A 25608-nucleotide genomic window follows, 5' to 3' on the forward strand; every position below is an offset into this window, starting at 1 on the left:
GAAAGCAAAAGTCAGGGCAGGTGATGTTTTTTTCCCAATTATCTTTGAACTAATAGAAGCGGAAACACAGATAAGGAGGGCCACATGCACTTTTTATAGCTATCCTTAATTTGACAATCAACAGATGCTTTCTTTTTATGTGACATTTCCCTCTTAAATAAATTTGGAAACATCTTAAGTAACAACTATTGGGGGTTGCAGACCCCTAGCCCCTTGACTGTCTTTGCCTGTCTCAGATCCTTTGCCTGCTGGAGTGAACTGAGCAAAACAACTTGTCTACCTGTGTCTGCAGCTGCTCTGAGCACGAGACCCTGATGGCAGGGAAGTGGGTTCAGGTGAGGCCTTTGACTGAAAGATCAGGAGAGCTAGGGTGTGGCCAGAGCCCTGTATAAGCTGCCTCTGAGCACAATAAGGTTGGCATTCTTGGCATTCTTGTATCAAGGATGATTCGTGTCCCCGTGTCTCTGCCTGTCTGTGTGTGTATGTGTTGAAATCTCCATCCTGGTTCCCGGCTTGTGTACCGTAGAGGATAGAACAGGAGTTGTGTTTTACAAACAACAGCCCTGGCTGTCCTGGAACTCACCCTGTAGACCAGGCTGGTCTTGAACTCACAGACATTTACCTGCCTCTACTTCTCTAGTGTTGGTATTAAAGGCATGGGCCACTACCATCAAGCTATAAATAACAAGTTTTAAAAGGTCTAAGAAAGAAAGAAATTAGTTTCACTGCTTTTGGAAAGGACATTTGAGATCTTGTTTGGAGGTTCTAGCAGGGGAGCGCAGCTACTTGTATACTCTTGACTGAGGATGGGTCCTCCTCTATTGGGGTGAAAGACCCTACAGACCCCCTCCTCAAAACCCGCAGCTAGCATGCTCCCGGGGGAACGTCCTGTTTGTTTTAAACAAATCTCCGGATCAGCAGCCAGCCTGCTCCCGTAAGAACATCCCATGTGCCTGAGAGAACAGGAGATAGAGATAGGAAGACTGCAAGGCAAGATGTCAATAAGATAGGATGTCAACAAAGCAGGTTAGCTATAAGATAGGAACAGGATGATTGTTGCCAGGCATCCATGCTGAGAGAGGAAACCTTTCATGCCCCCCCCCCCCCCCCGCCCTGCCGCATTCCGATAACCACGCTTTTGCTTCTGTAAACTTGCTTCTTGCTGACACCCATGCTGAGAGAGGAAACCATTCATGCCCCCGCCTCATTCCGGTTGATCGATAACCACGCTCTTGCTTCTGTAAACTTGCTTTTTGCTCTTCCCTATAAAAAGCCCGCCCTCCAGTTGGCAGGTGCGCAAATCTTCCGAGAGATCTTGCTGCCCACAGGTACCTGTGTGTACTCAATAAACCTCTTGCGATTTGCATCCGTGTGGTCTCGGTCTGTTCCTTGGCGTTGGGGAGGTCTCCTCCCGAAAAGAGGTCCTCGTCGAGGGTCTTTCAGGGGTAAGGTTGTCCTCTTTGACCAAGCATGTAGCTTTGGGAGGGATGCAGTGAGGGAGGAAGGGGGCACCCGCCTAGCCAGCCAGATCAGCTGAATCAACCCTGGCGATCAATGGGGTGACAGATGTTGCAGCCAGATTGCCTTCACTTCCAGAAAGGACATCTGAAATCGGCTCAACTAGTTTTCTACTCTCTTCAAGGAATCATTTTAAGGCAAAGCTTCCAAATTCATCAAGAAAACAGCAAAAGCCAACAGCATTCCATCCAATTCCTCCCCCCACACATTTAAATGAAAAATTTACTGGTAATTCCTGCTTATTCAGAATACTGATGTTTGTAATTTAAAACACCATTGTTGACAGGACTTGGTCTTTTTAGATCGCAGGAGACTTTGAATTGAAGCTCCAGAAGGAAGACAGTAATTAACTATGTAGAAGTAATCATTCATTAAAGAAAGACGCCGAGATCCAGTTAGAAGGAATTAAGCATGCCTGTCCCTTGTTCCTAGGTTATATAGCATATCGAATTTGGTGCTCTGAGCAAAGCAACCAGCATCATTATCAGATCAGCTGTGCGTGCTCGCAAGAATGCATCTGTTTGAGGCCAGCCTGGTCTACAAGAGCTAGTTCTAGGACTGGCACCAAAGCTACAGAGAAACCCTGTCTCGGAAGACAAAGACAAAACAAAACAACAAAAAAAGAATGCCTCTGTTAACTGTTCCCTCAGAGAAGGGAGTTGGAGAAGGTCACTGGACCTTCACTTGAGGTCCCAACTGTCCATCAGGACATCTGTATGTAGCTAGCTAAGTTGTGCTTACCTGGTAGCCTTAGGGTCTCAGGAGGTATGGAATATATAGGTTGGGCAAGACCCATGCTCTGTAAGAAAGCTTCATAAACTCATTGTTTGCCCAGGGTGAACACTGGCTTCTTCTGAGGACCGGTAGACATGTTTTGTGTTGACTTAAGGAAGGAATTATATTTCTGTTTAGAAGGAAACGGTGCAAACTGTTTATTAACATATTTTTTTGGATTATTAACATAATTTTTATTGGGTCTTTTGGAATCTCACATCGTGCACCCCAATCCCACTCATTTCCCAGTCTTTCCATATTTGTCCTCCACCCTGTAACTCCCCCCCCAAAAGAAAATAAAGAATAAAAATTAGAAAAGAAGCAAAAAAAAAAAAAAAAACCCACCCACCCAACCAACCAAATAAGCATAAAACTGGAATACCATCTCACAGACCCCTCTGGAGACCGGCCTGCTGCTCTAGCGACCACAGCCTTCAGTGTATGGATCATTCTGCTCCTCATTCTTTTCTGCCTCTCCATCACATAGTCTATCGTCGTAGTGGCATTGAAAGCTGCAGTGTATCGCGCAATACACCCCTTTGTCCAAACAGCTTTACTTGTGAATATTCATTGCAATGAGTTATTAGTTATTAACGTTCACAGCCTCTGCCTTCTGCTACCTCTTTAATACTAGACCCTCACAGAGACTCTTGGATATCCTGCTGTTTCCCTGAGTCATGGAGATCCCGTGGCTATGGATCTACAGACTGGCCTCTTCATGCCCTCCAGTAACTCATAGATGGGGAGGGAAGATGTTGGGGTGTGTTCGCTCAAAACTCTGGAAATGGGTCTGGGTGATAGTCAGCCTGCCAGCTCTCCCACCCACACCATGGGGAGGGCGGCAGCTGGTGAGGAGTGGGACCAGCACTCTCTCACCCTCACCACCAAGGACCACTATCCCAGGCCACCTAAGTGAGGGGCAGGACTAACTCTCTCAGGCCCATGGGTCCACGGGTGCCGGGTGCCGCCACGTGGTGGCTACGAGAGGAGGAGCCAGCTCAGTGGGGTCCTCAGGCCGCTGTACAGATCCGCCGACACTAGCATAGCCTTTGTGCTGGCACCAGCCACGGACATCAACACAGACCCAGGACCACGGACCCAGACAGGGCTTTCGGTGGCAGTAGCCGCATAAGCCTGGGCATCTCCATGGTCTCAGGTGGCAGTGCACGCCTCTCACATCAGGCTGTTCCTCACTGTTGTAGTGTTTCCAGTTCTGTCTCTCTTCCATCTCTTTACCACATACTTGCTTGCTTCCTGGAGGCATCCACCCAGCGATGCCTGGGTGAGGCCCAGAGTCTCAACACTTCCTAGATTTTTTTTTTTTAACTTGAAGACAAATCACACTGTTTTATGGGATGGGACAGGGTTATATGTATATGGGGTAGGAGTGAGCCAAAATGGCCAGTTTGGAGGCAAAAGGCAGTTCCAGCTTTGCTCCCTGTTTCCCCACACCTGTGCTAATGAAGTCTGATTAAAAGGGAACCCCAAAAAGAGACATAGGAGATATATGAAGTGTGACCTATTATTTATTGTGTATTTGTTATATTTTGGGCACTTCTTATATATGAGCTTCCTAAACCTCTGTCAATGTGAGGAACAAAGACGATCTCCATGCTATAAATGAAGACCTTGAGGACAAGGACCGATGGGAGATTTTTGAAACCTGTTAAAAAAATTAAACATTTTTTAATATGTAATTTTACCACATTAAAGTTAAAAACCTTCCTTTTAATTTAAACAGAAGCTGGGCGGTGGTGGCGCACGCCTTTAATCCCAGCACTCGGGAGGCAGAGGCAGGCGGATCTCTGTGAGTTCGAGACCAGCCTGGTCTACAAGAGCTAGTTCCAGGACAGGCTCCAAAGCTACAGAGAAACCCTGTCTCGAACCCCCCCCCCCCAAAAAAATAATAATTTAAACAGAAAAGGGGAGGCGATGTGGGATTTCCCTCTGTATGCTGGGATTACCATTGGTTAATAAAGGAACTGCTTTGGGCCTATAGAAGAGCTATAGGGGAACAGAGCTAGGTGGGAAAAACTAAACTGAATTCTGGAAAAAAGAAGGGCAGAGCCAGAGAGAAGCCTTGTAGCCCTGCTGGAGACAGACACCAGAAGTTTATCTGGTAAGCCACAGCCACATGGTGATACATAGATTAATGGAAATGGGTTAAATTAATATGTAAAAGTTAGCCATTAAGAAGCTAGAGCTAATGGGCCAAGCAGTGATATAATTAATAGAGTTACTGTGTGATTATTTTGGTTCTGGGCACCTGGGACGAACAAGCAAAGAGCAGCCGGGAACCAACAAGCGGCCTCCCTCCAACAAAGGGCTGTGTTGAAGCTTGGCATCAGTGCTTACATTCAAGACATAGGTGTCTGTTACACTATGCGGGCATTTTAGGAAGGTCACTGAAGGGCAACCCACAGTTCAGGGCATGGGGAAGGCGGGGGAGAGAGGAGGATGCTGTTACTTGGTAACCCTTCTTGTTTCCCCACCAGCTAATTGAATTTGTGTGAGTAATACAGATTTGTGTTTTAAATTACTACCAGAGGAAGTTGCCTGGAATTTGTTTGGCTCTTAAGAGAGATGGATGAGTCTACAGTCTGGGTGAATGAATGATCTTGCTGCCTGGCATTATCTCCACCTTTCCTCCATGTTTTGTTTTATAGGTCACAAGTGTTTGAAATAACATAAGTGAAGGGTTTTGGGGAGAAAAGGTACAGACTTTACCTGTGGGAATATACAGAGTCTGTAAGCGTAAAGGCAGCGAGAATTGTAGGCCAACGGGGCATTCTAGTTAACTTTCAGGGTATGGGCTAATAATTCTGAAGACACTATGCATGTATGGCAGAACAATTAGGCAATAAAGTAAACAGATGGCAGATAATTGTAGCCGGTTCTCTTATAGTTGGACTGGGAAGTTGGAGATAAGCAGGGAAGGATGCTGCTATACAGAAGGCTGGTCCAGCTCTCAAGGGAAGATGCTGCTATACAGGAGGCTGGTCCAGCCCTCAAGGGAGGATGCTGCTATACAGAAGGCTGGCCCAGCTCTCAAGGGGGGATGCTGCTATACAGAAGGCTGGTCCAGCTTTCAGGGGCAAACCATAATTAAAGGACATCCTGTGACTCAGTTAATCCTCTCCTTGTTGTTCATCTCTGTGAAAACTGCAGGGCCATCTGATACCCAGAAGGAAAGTGCCTCAGGTAGCTATGACTGCTAAAACTCTAGTGAAGAAAGCCTGATACTCCCAGAAATGCAGTAACCCCACTCCGCCCTTTAAATATGCCAAACTGGAAAAGAAAGCTGTTTTCTCTTCCAAGTAAAAGAAACCCAGAGACCGTGTGACCCGTGCATGTGCCATTGTTCTGCTCTGCCAGGAACTCCAAGTTTTAGCCTGTGCTACACTGGCTGCGGCAGGAGGAGGCTGTGATTCACATGTGAACGGATCAGAGTTGGATCTATCATAATATGTATGGTTACATATAGAAATACATATTCTATTATGGAAATAAGATATAACCTTGTTCAGTTAGCCAGGAAGGCTCAGAAGCAAAGACGCTCCATTAACAGTGAGTATAATTATTACCCAGATCTTGGTGTCAAATGCCGTTCTCCAAACAAACAAACAAACAAACAAACAAAAAATGAAAGTAGGTAGGGATTCTCAGAAAAACAAATTGCTGGTTTTGGTCCTAGGGCAGAAAATATACAAAATTATCCCATTGCACCTCATAGCTACAGGAAGTAAGAAAATACTCAAAAATGGAATTGAATAAAATAAATGAAGGAAAAATACAGAGATGGAAAAACGAATACAAGAACCAATGGAAGACTCATCTTCCAGTGGACAGAGCTGGGCAGCAGCAATGAAAAATTAATTTTAGACTATGATAAATTATGTAAAGTAAGTATTTAATTCACACTAGTACAATTGATTGGATAAAAAAAAATAAACAAGCCCTCTCTCTTTCTCTCCACCCCCTCACCCCTTTCTCCCCTTTCTCCTTCCCCTCCATAACCCGTCTAATAAATATCTATTCTAAAAAGAAAAGAAAAAACAAACAAATGTGCTATGTAGACCAAGCCAGTGCAAAATGATTGATTGATTGATTTTTGAGACAGAAGCTTTCTATGTAGTTTCTGCTGGTCTGGAATGTAGATCAGGCTGGCCTCGAACTCACAGAGGTGATCCTGCCGCTGCTTCCTGAGTGCTGGGATTAAAGGCATGCACCACTATGCCTGGCTACTATTTATATGAGGATCACGCAACCCAGACTGATGGGCTTGCTAAGTAGCCAGGGATGACCTTGAACTCTTGATTTTTCTACATCTCCCAAGTGCTGGGACTACAGGCATGCACCATTATACTTAGATTGTGCGATGCTATTGATCAAACATGGGGCTTTGTGAATGTGTGGCGAGCACTTTGTAAGTGAGGGCACAGGAAAGAAATAACTGAAATGGCTGCTCCATGACTGGGGTAAGGCTTTTCATTGTGAATAAGAGAGAGAGAGAGACTATCCAGAGACATTTGGAAGAGTCCAAAGCAGAGAGAAAAAGAAGTAGATGGGACATGTCCAGGGCTAGGGAAGTGGAGCATGGAAAAGCCATGTGTGTTACATGGAGGATGAGTAGTTTTGGTGAGGGAACCTTGTGAACTGGAGCAGCCTGGGATGTTAGGGTAGAGGACATGGTGAGAAGAGCTAGTGTAGTTGGAAATTTCTGTACTGCCTGGTCCCTCAGCTGTTCAGTCCCAAAGAAACACACAGAGTCTTATATTAATTATAAACTGTTTGTTCTATTAGCTCAGGCTTATTATTAACTAGCTCTTACAACTTAAATTAACCCATAATCCTTGTTTATGTTTAGTCACGTGGCTTGGTACATTTTCTCAGTGAAGCATTCTCATCTTGCTTTCTCTGCATCTGGCAGGTGACTGCATCTCTGCCTTTCTTCTTTCCCGAATTCAACTAGTCCAGTTGCCCTGCCTATACTTCCTGCCTGGCCATTGGCCAATCAGCATTTTATTAAATCAATACAAGCGACAAGTCTTTACAGTGTACAAGAACATTAGCCCACAGCATTCCCGGATGCTAGTGTGGATTTTTAAATGCATAGCAAGTGTGTGTGAACAGGGACTCAAGGAGACAGAAGGACAGTGTGTGCTTTGATAAGCAACCACAAGTTAATGTGGCAGGACAAATGGAGAGCCATTTGTCCCCTTGCCAGAGTCAAGGGACTATAATGGAAATGACTCATTTTGGCATACAGAAACCTGTTTCACAAGTTCCTGAGGAATGCTAAAAGTATCTGCCAGCAATCCTATGATTGCTAAGCCAGCATGAGCCTCATGAGTCAAGATGATCATTTTGGACCAAGTCAATAGGCCTGCTCTTTTGGGGTGCTTGTGGTTTTCCTTTGGACCTAACATTTACCAACTGAACTATATCCCCAGATTAAGTCTGAACAATCTATACAGATACCCCACCTGCAACGCGTTAGAAAACAGCCCCTATTTTAAAGTTTAAAAAATATTAAGTGCATGAGTGTTTTGTCTGCATATCTGTGGACTATATAGTTTTCTGGTGTCCACAGAAGGCAGAAGGGCACATTGGATCCTCTGGAACTGAAGTTACAGATGGCTGTGAGCTGCCATGTGGATGCTGAACATTAAATCCATGTCCGCCAGAAAAGCAGTCCGTCCTCTTAACCACTGAGATATCTCTATAGCCCTACAGGGTGTCAAGCCCCCATTCCCCCCATACCTTTTTATGGGAAATCACACATTTCAGGTCAGAGCACGGCGCTAGAGTGCACCTGCCAAATTCAGGGTTTCTTATCAATATTTGGACAGCCTTCCTTATGCTTCTGGGAAATTCTAATAAGCTCTGCCTCCCCAAAGAAAGTCAGATTCTAATTTTCAATCTCTTTTGTGGTCAGGATTCAGGAATGGGGCCCAAACTTCCATAGAGCACACCCCTATAAACTCTTGATTGGAAAGAAAAGTGAGGAAACAGAATCTTTTTTAGAAGTGTCATTTTGTTGATGCAGGAAAAAGCAAACAAAAAAAAACCAAACAAATAAAAACAAAACAAAAAATCACAAGGTGTCTGCTAATAGCAGAGACGGTTTCAGCCACACCCCTGTGTTCTCTAGCAGTGGTGACAACAGTTTTGTCCAGTAGTCCCAACTTTGGTACCTTTCTTATCAGGCAAGGTCTTAGGTGTGGTTATGAGTTTTCTCCAATTCTCCCTAAATCCCTTGGGCCATATAGTATCCTTTTCATTCCTTCCTTCCTGGGTAGTTGCCCCCAAAGTCAATTTCCACTGGCTAGAATTGAAGACCTTGATATTAAAGACTCTCTTACAACTCTTCAATGGCTTCTCATGTATTCTAGAATTTGTCTTAAACCCTTTGCCTAGGCCAAGACTATATCTTTCATAAAAACTGGTTTTCTATTACAATCAGTCTCAAATCAAGATCAATATATATTTATAATGAATATCAATATTCATGCTTTTGGTTTGATATTCTTATACTGAAATGTTGGCTTGTAGCCAAAAAAATGATAGAAAAAAACATTACTTTTGAGGCTGGGTCATAAAAGACTTATTCATAGCTTCTGTCTTGGTTATTCTTGGGTCACTTACTCTGAGGGAATTAGCTATCATGTTATGTGGACATGCAAGCAGATCTCTGAAAAACTGAGGCAATAGGTTGAATAATGCTTGTAGTTGAATCTTCAGGCAGACCTGGCAGGAGAGCCCGAGAAAGAATCACCTATCCATACTACCCCCAAGTTCCCAATCTACAGAACCTATGGAGAAACAAATGTTTTATTTATGTAGGCTAGTAAGCTTTGGGGGGCAATTGTTAGGCATCAAGAGGTTACTAAGACACTGTGCAACAAAGACCAGCAACTACAAGCTGCTTTAAATTTTGCTGAAGCTTGAGGGAGGTAAAGAAGGTGGCTTCAACTTCAAGTATCTAAGAGCAGTGCCAAGGAAGAAATGGGACAGGGATTATTAATTCCACAGAAAAAAATGTTAACCCCACAGATTAAAGGAGAAAGACCACCAGTCCAACTCATGATGGCCAAATTAATTAAAGCAAGCTTTTTTTTTTTTTGGTTCCTGTACATGGGTCTCTCTCCCTAAGGGCAAGGTCCAAGAGACCAGCATTGGACATGGGTACGAAAAAAGTTGTTAGGGGGTAGGGGCTTTCCAAATGGGGGATTTGGCAGGCAAGCAGGTGGGGTTATAGGAGAGAACACAGGGATAACACGTTGGCCATAACAATCTTCTTAAACAACAACAACAACAACAACAAAATGGTTGCAAGTGGTCATAATAACCCTCTGAAACAAAGACATGATTGCAAGTCCTGGCACAGGCAGTACAGAACCAGTTATAGTTATGGTTACAGGTAGGGACATAGCCTAATCCTCGAGAAACAGAGATTTAATCATAAACAAGAATGAGCCTAGTTTGTCTTTACTATAAGATGGCTTTCAGACCTAAGATGGAGGCAGGCTGGTTTACCAGGATTTGCCCTGGGAAGTGAAGAGCTATACTGTTGATGTGGCGTTTCAATGCTCTGGGAGAAACCAAAGACTTAGGCTCAGTTCAAATTTATATTAAATGAATGTGTTCTTGGGGCTAGTAGGACGGCAGCCATAGAGCTAAAACAGCCTGTGTGTGGAAAGAAGGTAAAGGTGGGATTTTAAAACTGAAGTCAGAAAGGTGTGCATTACAATCATTCATGGAACTTACAGCTGGGCGGGAAAATTGTTTTACTTCCCCCAGTTTGTCTTACTTCCCCACTATATAGTAATAAAAAGACCACAGCGGTAAACAAGTTTTACAGAAGCAAAGGCAGCTGTTAATAACACCTCACAGCCCATTATCCTATTCTTATCTCAACTGAAGGCCACTAAGGTCGCCCAGGCACTCCAGACCCAAATGGCCCTTAAGGGATGCCAGCTTCCATGCTAAGGTTCTTTAGACAGCACAGGAAACCTGTGTCAGGTTTGAGCACTCTAAAGACTGGGATAGAGCAGTTCATTTCGGGGCCTGCAAAAACACAGCGCCACCAGGTTAGAACTGGTAGTCAGGTCCTCGCACAGTGGGCAGCGGCCCTCGCAGAGATCCTGCAAGCAGGGAAGCGCGCAGGTTATCTACGCGCCTAAGCGACTCAGCGCTTGCGCCGTGGGCATCTCGCTCCCAGGGGGCGCCGTCGTGCGCCGAGCCACCGATGGGAAGGAAGCGAAGGCGCTCGGCGCTCCACTCGCGAACTGGGCAGTAGGGGGCGTAGTCGAGAGCGAGCGAGGCGAACGCTTTCGGTTTCTCCTCCGCTCTGGTAGCCGCTGCCGCCGCCCGAGGCTGGCGGTCCTGTCGCCATGAAGCTGCGCGTGCGGCTTCAGAAGCGGACCCAGCCGCTGGAGGTGCCGGAGCCGGAGCCGACGCTCGGCCATCTGCGCGCGCACCTCCGTCAGAGTCTGCTGCCCACGTGGGGGTTCAGGTGAGCGGGGTCCCCGATCGCGGGCCTCGGGGACAGAGGAGGGGCGGGGGGGGGGGTGGTTTTGGGCGCGCCTGGCTGTCACGTGAGGTCGCCTGCCGGGTCACCTGTGACTGTGGCGACCGGCTGCTGGGCTGGGTGCTTGCGGGGTTCCAGCTCAGGGAGACCATGGCCCAGCCTCCCCGGGCTGCCGCTGTCGTCCCCGGTGAGTGTCACTTCCGGGTTTGCCCCCCCCCCCCCCCCCCAGTCACCGGGAAGGCGGGAAGCGCTAGCTGCGGTCGGGAGTGGGGAGCCTGCGTTACACCCTCCCGATGAGAACCGACGGAGCTTGAATTCAGTGGCTAAATTGGAAAAGCATCGCGCCTGAAGTGATGAACTTCTTGCACCCTAGGCCGCTGTCCTTAGTGCCACTGCTTAGGGCAACAGTAACTAAAAGCATTGCTGAGCTTGCCTATGCCAGACTGCTGTAACTTTCTCACTGCAACATTTTAGGAAGTACGCGTGCTTCTAAAATAGAGGCATGACCCCAGAAAAGTTTCAGTTTGGTGGCAAGTTGAAAAAGGATTAAGTTCTATTTCTGATTTTTGGTATTGCCGATGAAGCTTCTATGTTTCTGAAGCTATTTTTAGGTCATAGACAAGTATATGAACGAGTCACTTCAAGTGGTGAGCTAGAAATTTGAACTCGGGAATAAAATGTTTTAAAAAGATAAACTCTGGCCCTTTCCGTTAGTTGCATTTTTAATAGCCTTTCACTTTATTTGTAGGAACTTGAGTAAAATGAGGTCCTAGACTGATTTCCCGTCCTCTCACCTCGCCCTCACCCCAGATTAAGATCTTGTTAGATTAAAAGTGAGCCTGAGCTCTGGCTATTCCTAGCACTCAGAAGGCATAGGCAAGGGGATCTCTTTGAGTTCAACACCAGCCTGGTCTACATAGCAAGTTCCAGACCAGCCTGGGTTACATAGTGAGACCCCAACAAATAAAATAAAATAAAAATGTTAGCCCAAACATTAAAGAGCCATTTTCACATTAAAAGGATTAAACAACATATTGTTGTATTTCCACATAATGATGACTTACACTACATCCTGGTGTAAAACTGAGTGTTTTATGTGTTGGTAACAGTTACCCCTTCACACATGTTGAGACTCCTATGTTTAAGGTATTTATAAATTGTATCACTCTTCAGTTAAGTAGGGTCATCTTGAAAAGCTGTGAACCCAAGAGCCCCACCCAGCTAGTTTCTCTTTCAGGCTTGTTTTCAAAGTTGAGGTTGATTAGTTGGATGGAATTTAGGCCTAGGCAGATTGTGAAAGTAAATTCATTCCTTTGAAATTTTGTTTATTTGGGGAACAAAAGGGAAGCTTTCATTTGTGTCCATATGATACAGGTGTATTCCTGTAGAGCATTTTCTAACTCAGCAGACCAAAGATTGACATAAAATAGACTTTGTAAAGCTTGGATTTCTGCAGTCGCACTTTTTGGGTGAAATGCATCCATCAGCCCCATAACTTGAGAAAATAAGACCTTGAAAGCGCTTTAGAAAAGCAGGAGGGAAAACTGGCATTTCTTATGTTCTCTACAAAATGATTGTTTGTTTGGGGAGTTTTTCCCTTTCTCTTCCAAAATGGTGCTTTCAAGGGCAGCTGGCAGATTTTCAACTTTCTGTTTATCAGAGCATTTGCAGGCAGCAGCGGAGCGGCTGATTGTCTAAGGAGGGAAAATGCTTTTGACTCCAGTAGTGTCTCATAGGTGTGCGTAAGAAAAAAGAACCGGGCTGGGGAGTTGCTAACGCACAGCCGCACAAGCCTAACACCCTGAGTTTGAATTCCCAGCTCATCTGAAGCTGGAAGTAAAGCTGTGGATTAAATTGATGTGTTAGGCTTAGGAAGCACTTCAACTTTAAAGCTGTTGAAATACTGAAAACTGCATTCTTTAGAATCAGTGAAAATGTAGGTTAATGATAAGTACTACATACCGCTGGCTAAACTTATAGAAACCTATTATTATTATTAAACTTATTAGAAACCTATGACCTGGGCATTGGATGAGAAGAACAAGGAATTTAGTCCCCTGCTTTTATTATTATTATTATTATTATTATTACTTAGTGCTTTTGGGTACACAGCATGTAGTTTAGTGTATTCCAAATGTATTGTTTGGAATAGTGGAGTAGGTAGCTCTTACTGTGCTCATCCATCTTTCTTGGCAGTTCTGATACCCGATTTGCAATTACATTGAACAACAAGGATGCCCTCACTGGAGATGAAGAAACCTTGGCTTCATATGGGATTGTTTCTGGGGACTTGATATGTTTGGTTCTTGAAGATGACTTGCCGGCACCTAACTTACCTTCATCTACAGATTCAGAACCTTCCTCACTCCAGGATACTGACCAATCTTCTCAGGCTGCCAGCTCATGTCAGGCTAGCATCCCCGATGAACGGCGGAGCGACTCTTCCCATGCACAGGCCACCCAGTTTGATGCCTGGAGTGCTGACAGTGTGGTGGGTACTTTACACAAACTTACAGTCATGGAGGGATGCAGCACAGTGTGGCAGGTGCAGTAATAAAGGCCGTGGCATCCCTTGGGTCTGTTGAAGTGGGAATGCTGCAGCGGGTAGGGAAGGGTTGGTAGTGAACAGATGGAGAGCCAGGGAACAGGTAATGGGGGGCCTTATATGCCTAGGCATTTGGACTTATGTTCTAGGCCTGCGCTCCTCAGTCTGTTTCTAAAAAACTTGTTCTGTGAATCTGTAGTAAGTGTAGCAGAGATGCTAAGTGAAGAAGGAGAATGCATTGGTTAATTGCACACATTGCGGCTGTTAGAAGTTTCGGGACTTTTCTGAGGTTAATGCTGGGTCCTGTGAATGTAGGTTCAGTTAGACAAACATAGCTGCAGTATTTCCTCACTAGACTGAGCTGACTTTCCCCTAAGAGCATATCAGGGACACAGTCTTACGGTACAATTGTGGGAAATATCGTCTGTCTTGAGGAAATCCTGGTACGTCTTAAACTGGGGCATAAGACATGATTGGATTCTCAATTTCCAGGGAAACTGGCAGGAGTGTATGGTGTATATGAGACGGGGGCGGGGGGGAGTCAGGCACTTTGAGGGGGTGCTGTTCCTTGAAGTCGGGACACATAGAGGGGTCTGAAGCACCTATGGCATAGGAAACACAGCTTTAGAGAAATGATAGTAGTTGGAGCTGTGAAGACACCACATTTAGGTACTGTTTTGCAAGTGTGGAGACTTAGAGATGAGTTCCAGGTTTCTAGCCTGTCAGCACAGAGGGAGTTAGGGATCCAGGATGGGGGTGCAGGCTGCAGTCTCCTTTATCTACGAGAGCTTCCTTAAGATGGTGCCTTTTCCTGAACCTCATGCTGTGCTTTGGTTTAGAGCACTATTTGCTTAGTTTAGGATATAGAATGTCCTGTGTAAAATTAATGAATTTATTATTGCCATCCTTTTTAGGAAGGGCCTAGTCAAAATGTTGAGGCTGTGTCAATTGAGGATGCCGTGGATATGGAAGAGGATTCTGGTTTCCATCCATTGGAACCAATGCTGTGTAGTGAAGTGGAGGATGGCCAGGTGCCACATTCACTGGAGACTCTGTACCAGTCAGCTGGCTGCTCCAGCATCAGTGATGCCTTGGTAGTGCTGGTGCATCTCCTCATGCTCGAGTCGGGCTACATACCCCAGGTAAGCCCCACCCAGGTGCCTTGTGAGGTCTCCCTGGACACCTGAGTCGGTCTTGTGGAGGTCCTCCTTCCTTTATTAAACGTGGTTGGTTGTTGAATGTAAAATGCCAGGCACAGGAATGTTGTCATAGGTACTCTGTAAATATGCCCTTTCCCTTTTCAGCCTTCATTTCTTTTGTTAGCGTTTAGTATCACAGAGGTAATAGTCACTGGCTTTAAAAAAGACAAAGGTTTATATATGCTAACATTCAGATAAAATGAGCTGGTGTGGACCGAGTATGACCAAATGCTGACTAAGAGGCTGTTTCATGTTAATGGCTTTGTGCTGTGGTTGCTTATTTCATTCAGCATGTGTTTGCTAAGCATCTACTCCTGCCAGTCGTTTTTTTCTCCCTGTTTCAGGTCTTTGTTCTCAAGTTACCTTTAGTCTGAGATTAGACAAGAATTAGACCATTATAGTATATCATGTAAGAGTCCCAGGGAAGCTCAGAGAACAGTTAGCACTAAGCATGACTTAGGATCTTGTCAGAGTGCAGGTTCTGCACTGGTAAACTAGGATGGAGCAGAGCCTTTTGCACACTCCTGCGTAGCCCCTGTACTGCTGTCCTGTACACATTCCCTGGGGAACACGCGGGCTACAAAGTTAAAAACAAGATCATCGTATGCCTGTGCCAGAAACTAACACACCAGATACTGTCCTTGTCCTCAGAGTTCTCAAATGGGTAAGGAAGACAAGAGAAATACCACATACTAAATAACAGTGTAAACTGATGAAAAGCCTAACAATGTGCAGTGACAGAAGTGTGAATAGTGTTAGTAAATAGCAGTGTTTTCCAAAGTGGGCTGTGTGGAAGAAGTGACACTCAACCCGGGATCGTGAATAATGGCATGGCTTTGCTCGACAGAAATATGAGCCTTAGAACAGAAAAACTAATCCTTATTTCTATGATGATATTTTATCTATTAAAACAATTTTTTATAGAAAAATATTACAACATACTATTCTCCGATAGTAGCAGTATTAATGATGTGCACATTCTGTTAAGGAGGCTGTGCATTTTTTTAAAAACGTGTGGGATGATGTGTGTATGTGGGGCGTGTGCATACCATACTATATGTGTGTGGTGTGTGCCTGTGGGGCGTGTGCATACCATACTGCATGTGTGTGGTGTGTGCCTGTGGGGCGTGTGCATACCATACTATATGTGTGTGGTGTGTGCATGTGGGGCGTGTGCATACCATACTGCATGTGTGTGGTGTGTGCCTGTGGGGCGTGTGCATACCATACTATATGTGTGTGGTGTGTGCCTGTGGGGCGTGTGCATACCATACTGCATGTGTGTGGTGTGTGCATGTGGGGCGTGTGCATACCATACTGCATGTGTGGCATGTGAGAGCACAGTTCCGAGGAGCTGGTTCTCCACTTTCACCTTTATGAGCGTTCCATGGCTTCTGTGCAAGCACTGTGCCTACTGAGCCATATCAGTGGTCCATGGGGGCTCTAAAGCTTGGTAAGACAGAGGTGTTTCTGATTTCCAGGTTTTTTAGTATAGCACCTTTTAAAATAATTTTTCCTTTCATTTCATTCCTCAGGGCACTGAAGCCAAAGCAGCATCAATGCCTGAGAAGTGGAAGTCAAGTGGCGTGTACAAGCTGCAGTACACACACCCTCTCTGTGAGGAGGGAGCTGCTGTGCTCACCTGTGTGCCTTTGGAAAGCCTCATTATTATAAATGGTAATGCAGCCCTGCAGTCATGCTTGCTGGCTTATGAATTACATACATCGTGTCTTTTAGATGTCTTATAACCGCATTAGTGACTGACTGCCAAGAAATAGTTACGGGTCATTCATAACTTAACTCCTCTACCACTGGTGACGTGCCTGGAAGGATTAAAAATGTGAGGTTGATGTTGGTTTAGGACATCACCCTTTACTCTTGTGCTGGCCCCCTTTCTTTTAAAACATTTATTTGTTGTGTGTGTTTGACCTGCATGCGTCTGCACCACATGCAGGCAGTACCTTCAGAAGCCAAAAGAGGGCATCAGATTTCCTGGAACTGGAGTTGCAGATGGCTGTTAGCTGCTATGTGGGTGCTGGGAATTGAACCAGGCTCCTCTGGAAGAACAGTCAGTGCCTGTAGCTAACTGCGGAGCCACCTCCCCAGTCCCAGCCCTTCCTTTCAATGTCTGTCTTGAATCCTTCATTCTGTGAGAGCTGTGATGATAAGAATGAAATGAGTGTATAAACTATAAGGATGGCGTTTTGTGCATATCTGTGAATTCTTTTTATTTAAGTCTTGATCTGGGTTTATGAGATCTGAGGTTCCTGTTTATCCAGTTTGGCATCTCTGTGACTGTCAATACACAGACATGCTACTGAGATTTTTGAGGCCTTAGTATATGCATAACTTAGCTGCCCGTCCTCAGAAAGTGCCCTGAATAAATAACCTCTCTGCTTTCCTCTCTTCTTCAGTGAGGTGGATTTCATTTTAGCTGAGATGTCACACAGGCCCTTCCTAACCACTGCTGGTCTCTGGAATGTTCTCAAGGTCTCACATATTGGAGATCCATTTGGGTGACCATGTTCTTATATTTCGATTTTTGTTTTATTTTTTATATTTTTGAAATAGGGTCTTAGGTTGCTCAAACTGGCCTTCAACTTCTGTTCCTTCAGGATTGTGTGAGGACCACTCCACCGGGCTAACACTGTTTAGCTTTTGAGTTATCTTTTCGGCTACTTAGAATGTAATGTTGGTATAACAGGTTGTATTGCTCTGCTGCCCCAGGTCAGCAGTGTTCTGTGTCCTGCAGCTCCTTGCTTTTGCTGAGGTGGTGTAAGGTAGAGTCCTGCCCCACAGAAAACTTACCTGTTTTGTTTATTGAGGTTCTGTGTTAGAAAATAAGCTTTCTACTGAAAGTTGTTTTGGAAGCTAACATGGCATTTTTTATTTTAGAAGTAGATATTTCTCTTCGGTGCCTCAGCATTTCAGCTTTAACAGCTGGTGGTCCTGCACATTTGTCAGGATGTGAGTGTGATGGCGTGAAGGCCAAGTGACGTCTCTGTCAGCTCTTCACTGGTAGCTTATAGAGCTTGTAGTGTGCGTTCTGTGCTCAGAGCGGTGTTAATTTCTGATTTATGGGTCACAACTTGGAAGATGGACGTTACCAAACATAAATAGTCTGACCTCAGTTTCATAGAAAGGTACTGATGAGATGCATCTCATCCCCTCTCTTCACCAAATATTTTGATGATTTCTTAATTTCTGCTGTTGTACTCTTTAATTCTTTTCAGATCAGTGACCTGCAGGCTCTCTCAGTCACTGGTCATCCAGGCTCAAATCTTTGAAAAGGGGCAGTGTCTCTAAACCTTCCACCCAGGGCTTGACTTGGTGCACATGTGCACTAGGCCATCACTAGCTCTTTCATGAGCTGAGATGAAGTGTGCCTTTGTACACAGAACTGAACTTGAACCCTCTGGTGATGTCAAGAATATTGGTCTTTGGGTCTAGACAGCGACGGTGCTGTGAAAACTGGCAGGATCCTGTTAATGAACAGGATTGGCTGTTGCCACGGGTTAAGAAGAAATGAATGGTGCTTTAGTGACTTCACTGGAAATAATGGCCTTCTGTGCTGGCCTGCCCTGCCTCCTGTTGACCTGTTGCAGACCTGTCGATAACTAGTTAGCCACTGTTGGTGGTGCTGAGCGGACTGTGTGTGAAGATGCTCACTGTAGTCTCTGAAGGTGGTGTGGAATGCTGATTTCTTCATGGCAGGTTTAGACTTCTGACCTTGCTTAGAGAGGAAGAATGTGCTCAGAACAGTCTGTGTGGAATAGTCTGTCTTTAGTCTACAGAGGCGAGGAAATGAAGGCCTGCACTACAAAGGGAAGTGACAGACTGCTTTACCATCTTTTCTTTTATTTACAGCTACAGTAAAAATCAGTGGTGGGATTAAAAACGCGAAGTCAGTGCAGCTGCAGCCAAGATCCTACGTGTGTGGAGTGGAACCAGGTGATGTAACCACGACTTAACTTTGGAAGGAAGCTTTGGGAGGCACTGAAAACACAGAGCCCAAAAGATTATGTTGAAAAGGATGGCCATTTCTAAATGAGATTAGAGCAAATTCCAAAACAATGTTGCTTCTAAGGATTCAGATGGGTAGGGCTTAGGGATGTAGCTCAGTGGTAGAGCAGTTGCCTAGCATATACAAGGCCCTGGGTGCTACTCTGCACCACAGATACAAAGGAAAGAAAGAGGAAGGTTTATTACAGTCTGAAGAATTTGTTTCTTTATTATAATTCTTCTGGTCTTTGAATACAAAACTATATTTGTAGCTTTAGAGGTTCCCTCCTAGTTTCTTGTGTTAACCCTTGGAGATCTTTCTACTGTTGTGTAACTGATACAGAGAAGATCTATGTTTCATGGAAGTAATTCAGTGTGGCTTCGTTATTGAGTATTAATGGAAAAAACCTGTTTGAATATTTTTACTATACACTTGACATACATGCTACTTCTTAATGAGATTAGAATTTTCCTAAAATTGTGGTTCCAAGTATGGCTTTGCCTATATTCCATAAAATTATTAATAGATGCAAAAAGGTCCAATTTCTCTGTTTACTGTTTCTGGTTAAACCTTAACTGAGAGACCAGGTGATCAACAGGAGTGGTGGGTGGAGAGGAATGAATGGATCTTCCTTTCTATTTTGTGCTGAGCACGTACCATCCCTGTAGTCTGGGAGGCCGATGGGAGGAAGGAGTACGGCGTGTTCTTTAGCTCTGGCTGATGCACACCAAGATGGTGGCTTTAGGCCAGTCTCTGGTCAGCCTGTCACTTCCTTTACCGCCGCTCCTCTGTGGGCTCCTCGCCCCCTTGTCCTCTGCCGTACAGTCACACTTTCCTGTGAAGTTTTAGTACCACACACACACACACACACACACACACACACCGTCCTTAAATACTGTAGCCCTTTTGATTCTACACTTGGGTTCAATTAGTACTCTCCAAGAACCAATTTTTGCTACCATTGGGATGATCTTGTCGCTACCGAGAATGAATTGAGAATGTGTGCTACAGTCACGAGTGTGTAAATGCGCGTTCTATCATGATCAGAAGCTTAAACGTTCCTCAGCACTGTTTATCCCCACCCTAGGGAGGGCCTTGCTCTGAGTATTTCGTACCCCAGCACAGGCTTTATGCTCAGATTACAGATAAGGAAATAGTCCCTGAGAGGGCTAAATCATTTCAGTGGCCGAGACCTAAGTAGTAGAGGAAATCAGGATTGGAGTAGATTGTCTGACCATTAAGTTTTTAAAAATCTAACCTTATCTAGGGGTCTAGAGCTCAGATTCCTGTTCTTGATCTGGTATATATGAAACAAAGAAGCAAAAGGGAGGGAGAAAGTTTGTTTCTCTGGAAAAGTTTATAGACTTCAGTGAAGTACTTTTGTTGTAGCTCCTAAGTTTAGACCCCTGTCACAGGCTTTTTCCTTTGAGCCACCAACCAACCAGCTACCAAATCATGACACAGAGACTTATTATTTGTTAGGAATGCTTGGCCTCATGTTAGCTCTTAGTTTAATTTGTTTCTTTTTATGTTTTGCCTGGGGTTTTTAATGTTTCTTTCTGTATATTCTACTTTTTTGCTTCTTGTGATCTTTAATTAGATTCCATTGATGAGTGTTTCTGTTTTTATGCCAGTGCCATGAGGTTTTTATTATTATAGCTCTGTAGTACAACTTGAAATAAGGGATAGTGAGACCTCCACCACTTCTTTTATTGTTCAGGATTGGTTTCTTTGTTTGTTTTCGAGACAGTCTTTCTCTGTCTCAAAACCCTAGCTGTCCTGGAACCAGCTCTGTAGGTCAGGCTGGGGCCTGGTACTCCTGCCTCTGCCTCCTGAGTGCTGGGATTAAAGGTTCAGGATTGTTTTAGCTGTCTTGGGTTTTTTGTTGTTGTTTGCTTGTTTTTGGTTTTTCCATATGAAGTTGAGAATTGTTCTTGCTAGGTCTGTAAATAATTGTGTTGGGATTTTGTATTGCATTGAATCTATAGATTGCTTTTAGTAGGATGGCCATTTTCACTATGTTAATTCTACTGAGATTTGCTGGTCAGCTGCGTGACGTCACCTATTAATGTTTGCACCTGAGATGGGCTGGTCAGCCGTGTGCTGTTCCTCATCTTCTAGGGATTCCGATTCCCTTTATCTGTGGGGGAGTTACTCCTGAATGTTTAATACTTGGATCTTGTTTGACACCACTTCAGGGTTGTGTGTTGACTTGTACTTTGTAAACACACTCCAGGGGAAAGTGCAGTCAAAGTGTACAAAGATCTTAAGAAGCTCTCTCGACTCTTCAAAGACCAGCTGGTGTACCCTCTTCTGGCCTTCACACGACAAGGTGAGAGATGGGGGTCACAGGAGGGAGAGGGTAGAAGGGGAGCGGGAGGAAGGGAGGGGAGTGGAGAAAAATGTATAGCTCAATAAAAACATAAAAAGTACAGTTTCAGATAAAGCTGATGATCAAGACCTATCACCTTCTGAGAGAGAGGCAGTGACAGCTTTTGATGAGCATGTGGGGAAACCTAGATGTTCTGTACTCAGTAACTCCCGTTGCTGCTGTTCCCCATCTAGTACTGAACCTTCCAGATGTATTTGGACTGGTCGTCCTTCCGCTGGAGCTGAAACTGCGCATCTTCCGACTCTTGGATGTTCAGTCTGTCCTGGCTTTGTCTGCCGTCTGTCATGACCTCCAGATTGCATCAAACGACCCTCTGCTGTGGCGGTGTTTGTATCTGCGGGATTTTCGAGGTGATTTACATAACGACATGTTGATGGGAGAAAGGCTCCTTGTCACCGTGGTTGCCATGGTATTACTCAGCTGGCTAAAGTTTTTAAGTAGAGTTTTTTCCCCTGCTGTTCTGTTTATCTACAGCTTGTTAAAGGAGTAGCTTTTGAGAGAAGAAGCTCTGGCTTCCTAATGTTGGCCTGTGCCACAGATACTCTCTCTACTCCTTTCTTTCATATTTTCTGCAATACAACCCTTTGGCCCCAGTAAATTTATGTTAGGATACAAAATAGAAGACAGGTTTATTCCATCTGAAAGAGCATTTTCAGTCTCTGACTTAGAATAAACTGCACTTCTATACACTGCCTTATGGGACCAGGGTCAGCTCACAGCTGCTCACCTTTGGAGGACCAGGGTCAGCTCACAGCTGCTCACCTTTGGAATGCTGTTCTGGCTCTTTGTTTGTAGTGGTCGCATTTGTGACTAAATGGTCATTGCAGCAGTGGTCAGACATTAGATCTTGTACACCAGGATTTCCAGGTCAAGGCCAGAAAGAGCCTGACTGTGAGCTTCTCTTCTGCCAGTACTGACTTGTTAGTGTTTGAAGCTGTTGTTTTGAATGTAGGGTGGTCGAAAGTTGACTTAATGGGTTAGTTCACAAGGAACACCACCACCAAGGTAGAAAAAGAGAAATGAGCTACATCAAGTAGTATTTACTTGCTACGTGGTTTCTGTCAAAAGCGTTTTAATGAAAATGAATGCGTTGTTAACATACTACCTTAGCCGTGGAAATCTGGTGTGTAGACCCCCACTCCCCCTGACAGAATGTCATAGAGTCATTTAGATTCTTGAACTTTAAGAAGTGAGTGAATTAGATCCTTCCTTTTCTTTTTGGATCTTAAAGTCTTCATTTGACTTTGCTTAAAGCCCTTAGAAGTAAAACTTGAAGTGTTCCTTTGTGACAGTAGGCAGCAAGTGTGGTAACCAAAGAAATCACAGTTAATAGGAAGCACAGGGCCAGGGATGTGACTCAGTAGGTGGAGTGCTTGCCTAGCATGTACTGGGCCCTGGGTTCCATCCCCAGCAGTGCATAATCCAGGAATGGTGGGCATGTCTGTAATCCCAGCATGTGGGAGGCTAAAAGGCAAGAAGGTTTCTGTAATTCAAAGTTGGTCTGAGTTACCAAGTAAAACCTTATCTTAAAAAGAAAAAAAATCTGATGAACAAGTAGTTAAAAGACACAGTAATCTACACGGAACAGGTGACAAGGAAAGCTGACTACGGAGTAAAGTCACATGAGAGGAGCAGACGCCCGCTCACCTGCGTGTTTGACCATGGTGTGAAGTCATGTGAGAGGTGCAGACACCCGCTCACCTGCGTGTTTGACTATGGTGTGAATTCACGTGAGAGGTGCAGACGCCCGCTCACCTGTGTGTTTGACTATGGTGTAAAGTCACGTGAGAGGTGCAGACACCCGCTCACCTGTGTGTTTGACCATGGTGTGAAGTCACGTGAGAGGTGCAGACACCCGCTCACCTGTGTGTTTGACCATGGTGTGAAGTCACGTGAGAGGAGCAGACACCCACTCACCTGCGTGTTTAACTGCTGTTGGTCTGTGGTTCGTTCCTGACTGTGGTGTGCAATTGTATGGGAGTAGAGCAATGGTTCTCAGCCTTCCTAACACTGTGACCCTTTAACACAGTTGCCTGTGTTGTGGTGACCCCCAACTATAAAGTTATTTTCGTTGCTACTTCATAACTGTAATTGGCTACTGTTATGAATCATAATGTAAATATCTGTGTTTTCCAGTCGTCTTAGGTAACCCCTGTGAAAGGGTCATTCAACTCCCAAAGGGGTCATGGCTGCCATAGGTAGAAAACTCCTGGGCTAGAGAGCTTTCCTAAACTTCCAAGCTAGATAATAAGTTGTAGAGATGCCATGGGCAGGTTTTTCCTGAACTCCTCATTGGACTTGAAGTTGACTGATTTTTTTCCCCTCATTTCATATATTTTAAGTACATTTAAACCAGTTCTGTGTGTTATTGTCACACTCTTGGTAGTGAAGCCATGTAGAGACTGGCGGGAAGGAAGTATATACCCACTACAGAAGAAGGCCTGGTCAGTTAGACTTCAGTAATGAATGTGGGCTGTAATATATTTACTTAAGAGAGACTGCCAAGCTGAGCCGGTACTCCAGACATGTCTTAGGGGCAGCTGGCACAGCTGCATGGGCCTGCAGCCTGCAGCAGAAGACACTTATGGACGAATGAGTGGCTGTCCGCAGTGTCCCGAGGCATCTGCCTGAACTCATGGGGCAGTGCACAGGGCAGTGGTGAGCAGCTGACTGACGCACACTAGTGAGTGCAGTGCTCGTGTCCAGATGCCTCCTGTTCCTCCTCACTTGGTGGGCAAGTCCAGGTTCACTGTAATACTGGATGCATGAAGTGGTTTTAATTGTTTTTCTTTGGTTTTGGTTTGCAGATGGTACTGTCAGAGGTCCAGACACAGATTGGAAAGAAGTAGGTATTTTTAAATATGAAGACTAACGTTTATGACTCAAATAACTGAGTCAATAGAGAAAGGTGTCTTTTCACTTTTAATGTGATGTGATGAAATCAATTTAAATTTATTGTTAAATATTGCTACTGAAAATGTTTTCAATTTTAGGCTTAGTCCTTGTTTTCTTGGAACTACAAAGAAAAGTCTTAATAGTTTTTCATTGAAATAGGAAACAGGCTTATTTTTTTTTTCACAAAAATAATTCTGGCTGGGCAGCGGAAGTAAACGCCTTTAATCCCAGCACTTGGGAATCAGGTGGCGGATCTTTGTGAATTTGAGGCCAGCCTGGTCTACAAAGCGAGTTCCAGGAACAGAGAAAAGCCTGTCTTGAAAAACAAAACAAAAAAATCTGTCATTGTTGTGTTTAGGAAATCTAAAGCTGTTAGATAGCATGGTGAAAAGAATAAGAGACATGGTATTTTTTGTTTTGTTTTGCTTTTTGTTTTTCGGGACAGGGTTTCTCTGTAGCTTTGGAGCCTGCCCTAGAATTAGCTCTTATAGACCAGGCTGGCCTCGAACTCACATAGATCAGCCTGCCTCTGCCTCCCGAGTGCTGGGATTAAAGGGGCGCCACCATCGCCCAGTTAAGAGACAAGGTTTATCTGCAGATTTCGATTGTAAAAACCATTGCTAGGCCTGATAAAAAACTATTTGGGATGAAGGACTAAAGAAAATAATTGAATGAAAGTCCTTAGATGCTTGCAGAGTAGACAGAAGTGTTCTTGAGTGTGCGTCCTGCCCTTTAACAGATCCTCTTATTATGTTAAATTGAAATCCACTAGGGATGAGAAACATGAAATCGCCTGTAGTAGCTGACCACTCACATGTCTCCCCTCCCTTTTTTCTACAGCTGTACAGAAAGAGGCACATACAAAGAAAAGAGGCTCAGAGAATGCGACACGCAATGTTCCTGCCATCGTCCTCCCATTCTGTCCCATTCTGTCCCATTCCTGTCTACCCCAGGGTCACTTTTCCCCCTTCACTGCTTCCTCCAGGAATCATTGGCGGTGAATACGACACAAGACCTATCCTGCCCAGTGTTGGGGACCCTGCCGGCTCACTCATCCCAAGGCCAGGGGAGATACCTAACCCATTTCAGCCGCTCAGACCACGATTTGATCCTGTTGGCCCACTTCCAGGACCTGACCCCCTCTTCCCAGGAAGAGGTGGCCCCAACAACAGATTTCCCTTCAGACCCAGCAGAGGTCGACCGGCTGACAGCCAGCTACCATTCATGTGACCAATTTGGAGGCTTTGTTGAAACCACACTGCTGTTTCCTTGGACGGTGACCTTGGCTGTCAGTTTCTGGTTGTGGCACCAAGGACAAGGTTACTCAGAGCCGGGGTGACTTTGGGAAGATTGACTGCTGGTCCCTGCTCTGGAATCACCTCTGGGATGGAGCTTGTGGTACTGATTATATTCTGTGCTAGATTAATAAAAGTAAAAATTATATGGTGGTCTTGACTTTTGTTAAAGATACATTTAGTAGTCAAGCCTTATTCATACTGCTAATTTTTATATTTGAAAATTATCGGGGTGCTTCTGAGTGTGAGGAGGTGACTTATTACAGGTGGTATCTTTGTTTTGCAGAGATGTCAGTCGGGTGAAAGCTGAGCTTACACATCCTAATAAAAGCTGAACTAGTTTGCTTGAACTACCATTTCTTTTTGAGCAGCTTTTCTGGATTCTGTGAGGAACTTCTAAAGCTCTGAAGGCCATTGGGTTGGTACAGACTTGTTCCCAACTAGGATTTCCCTG

The 25608-nt window shown here is 44.7% G+C and overlaps 1 protein-coding gene across 2 annotated transcripts; it reads left to right on the forward strand.

Moving 5' to 3' along the window:
* Positions 1–10542: 10542 nt before the first annotated feature.
* Fbxo7 (F-box protein 7) lies at positions 10543–25499 on the forward strand. Of its 2 annotated transcripts, none has more exons than XM_041668782.1 (9): positions 10543–10810; positions 13022–13316; positions 14285–14512; positions 16105–16246; positions 18437–18520; positions 20809–20904; positions 21138–21314; positions 23772–23809; positions 24700–25499. In XM_041668782.1, exons 1-9 carry the CDS (start codon positions 10689–10691, stop codon positions 25087–25089), a joined length of 1572 nt encoding a protein of 523 aa, XP_041524716.1. In that variant the 5' UTR covers positions 10543–10688; the 3' UTR covers positions 25090–25499. The 2 variants fall into 2 exon arrangements, with proteins under 2 accessions (XP_041524716.1, XP_041524726.1); XM_041668792.1 differs by lacking the exon at positions 10543–10810 and adding an exon at positions 10911–11012 and having other exon boundaries at positions 13174–13316.
* The last annotated feature ends 109 nt before the right edge of the window (positions 25500–25608 follow it).

This window comes from Microtus oregoni, unplaced genomic scaffold (assembly GCF_018167655.1).
Source record: "Microtus oregoni isolate MIOR12 unplaced genomic scaffold, Mior012 000001F_ref0000356, whole genome shotgun sequence".
In the NCBI taxonomy this organism is placed as follows: domain Eukaryota; kingdom Metazoa; phylum Chordata; class Mammalia; order Rodentia; family Cricetidae; genus Microtus; species Microtus oregoni.

Coding starts and splice junctions, on each gene's coding strand:
- Fbxo7 (XM_041668782.1), top strand. CDS start 10,689: ATGAAGCTGCGCGTGCGGCTTCAGAAGCGGACCCAGCCGCTGGAGGTG. Junction 10,811..13,021: donor CTGCCCACGTGGGGGTTCAG/GTGAGCGGGGTC, acceptor CTTTCTTGGCAG/TTCTGATACCCGATTTGCAA. Junction 16,247..18,436: donor AAGCCTCATTATTATAAATG/GTAATGCAGCCC, acceptor TTTTATTTACAG/CTACAGTAAAAATCAGTGGT.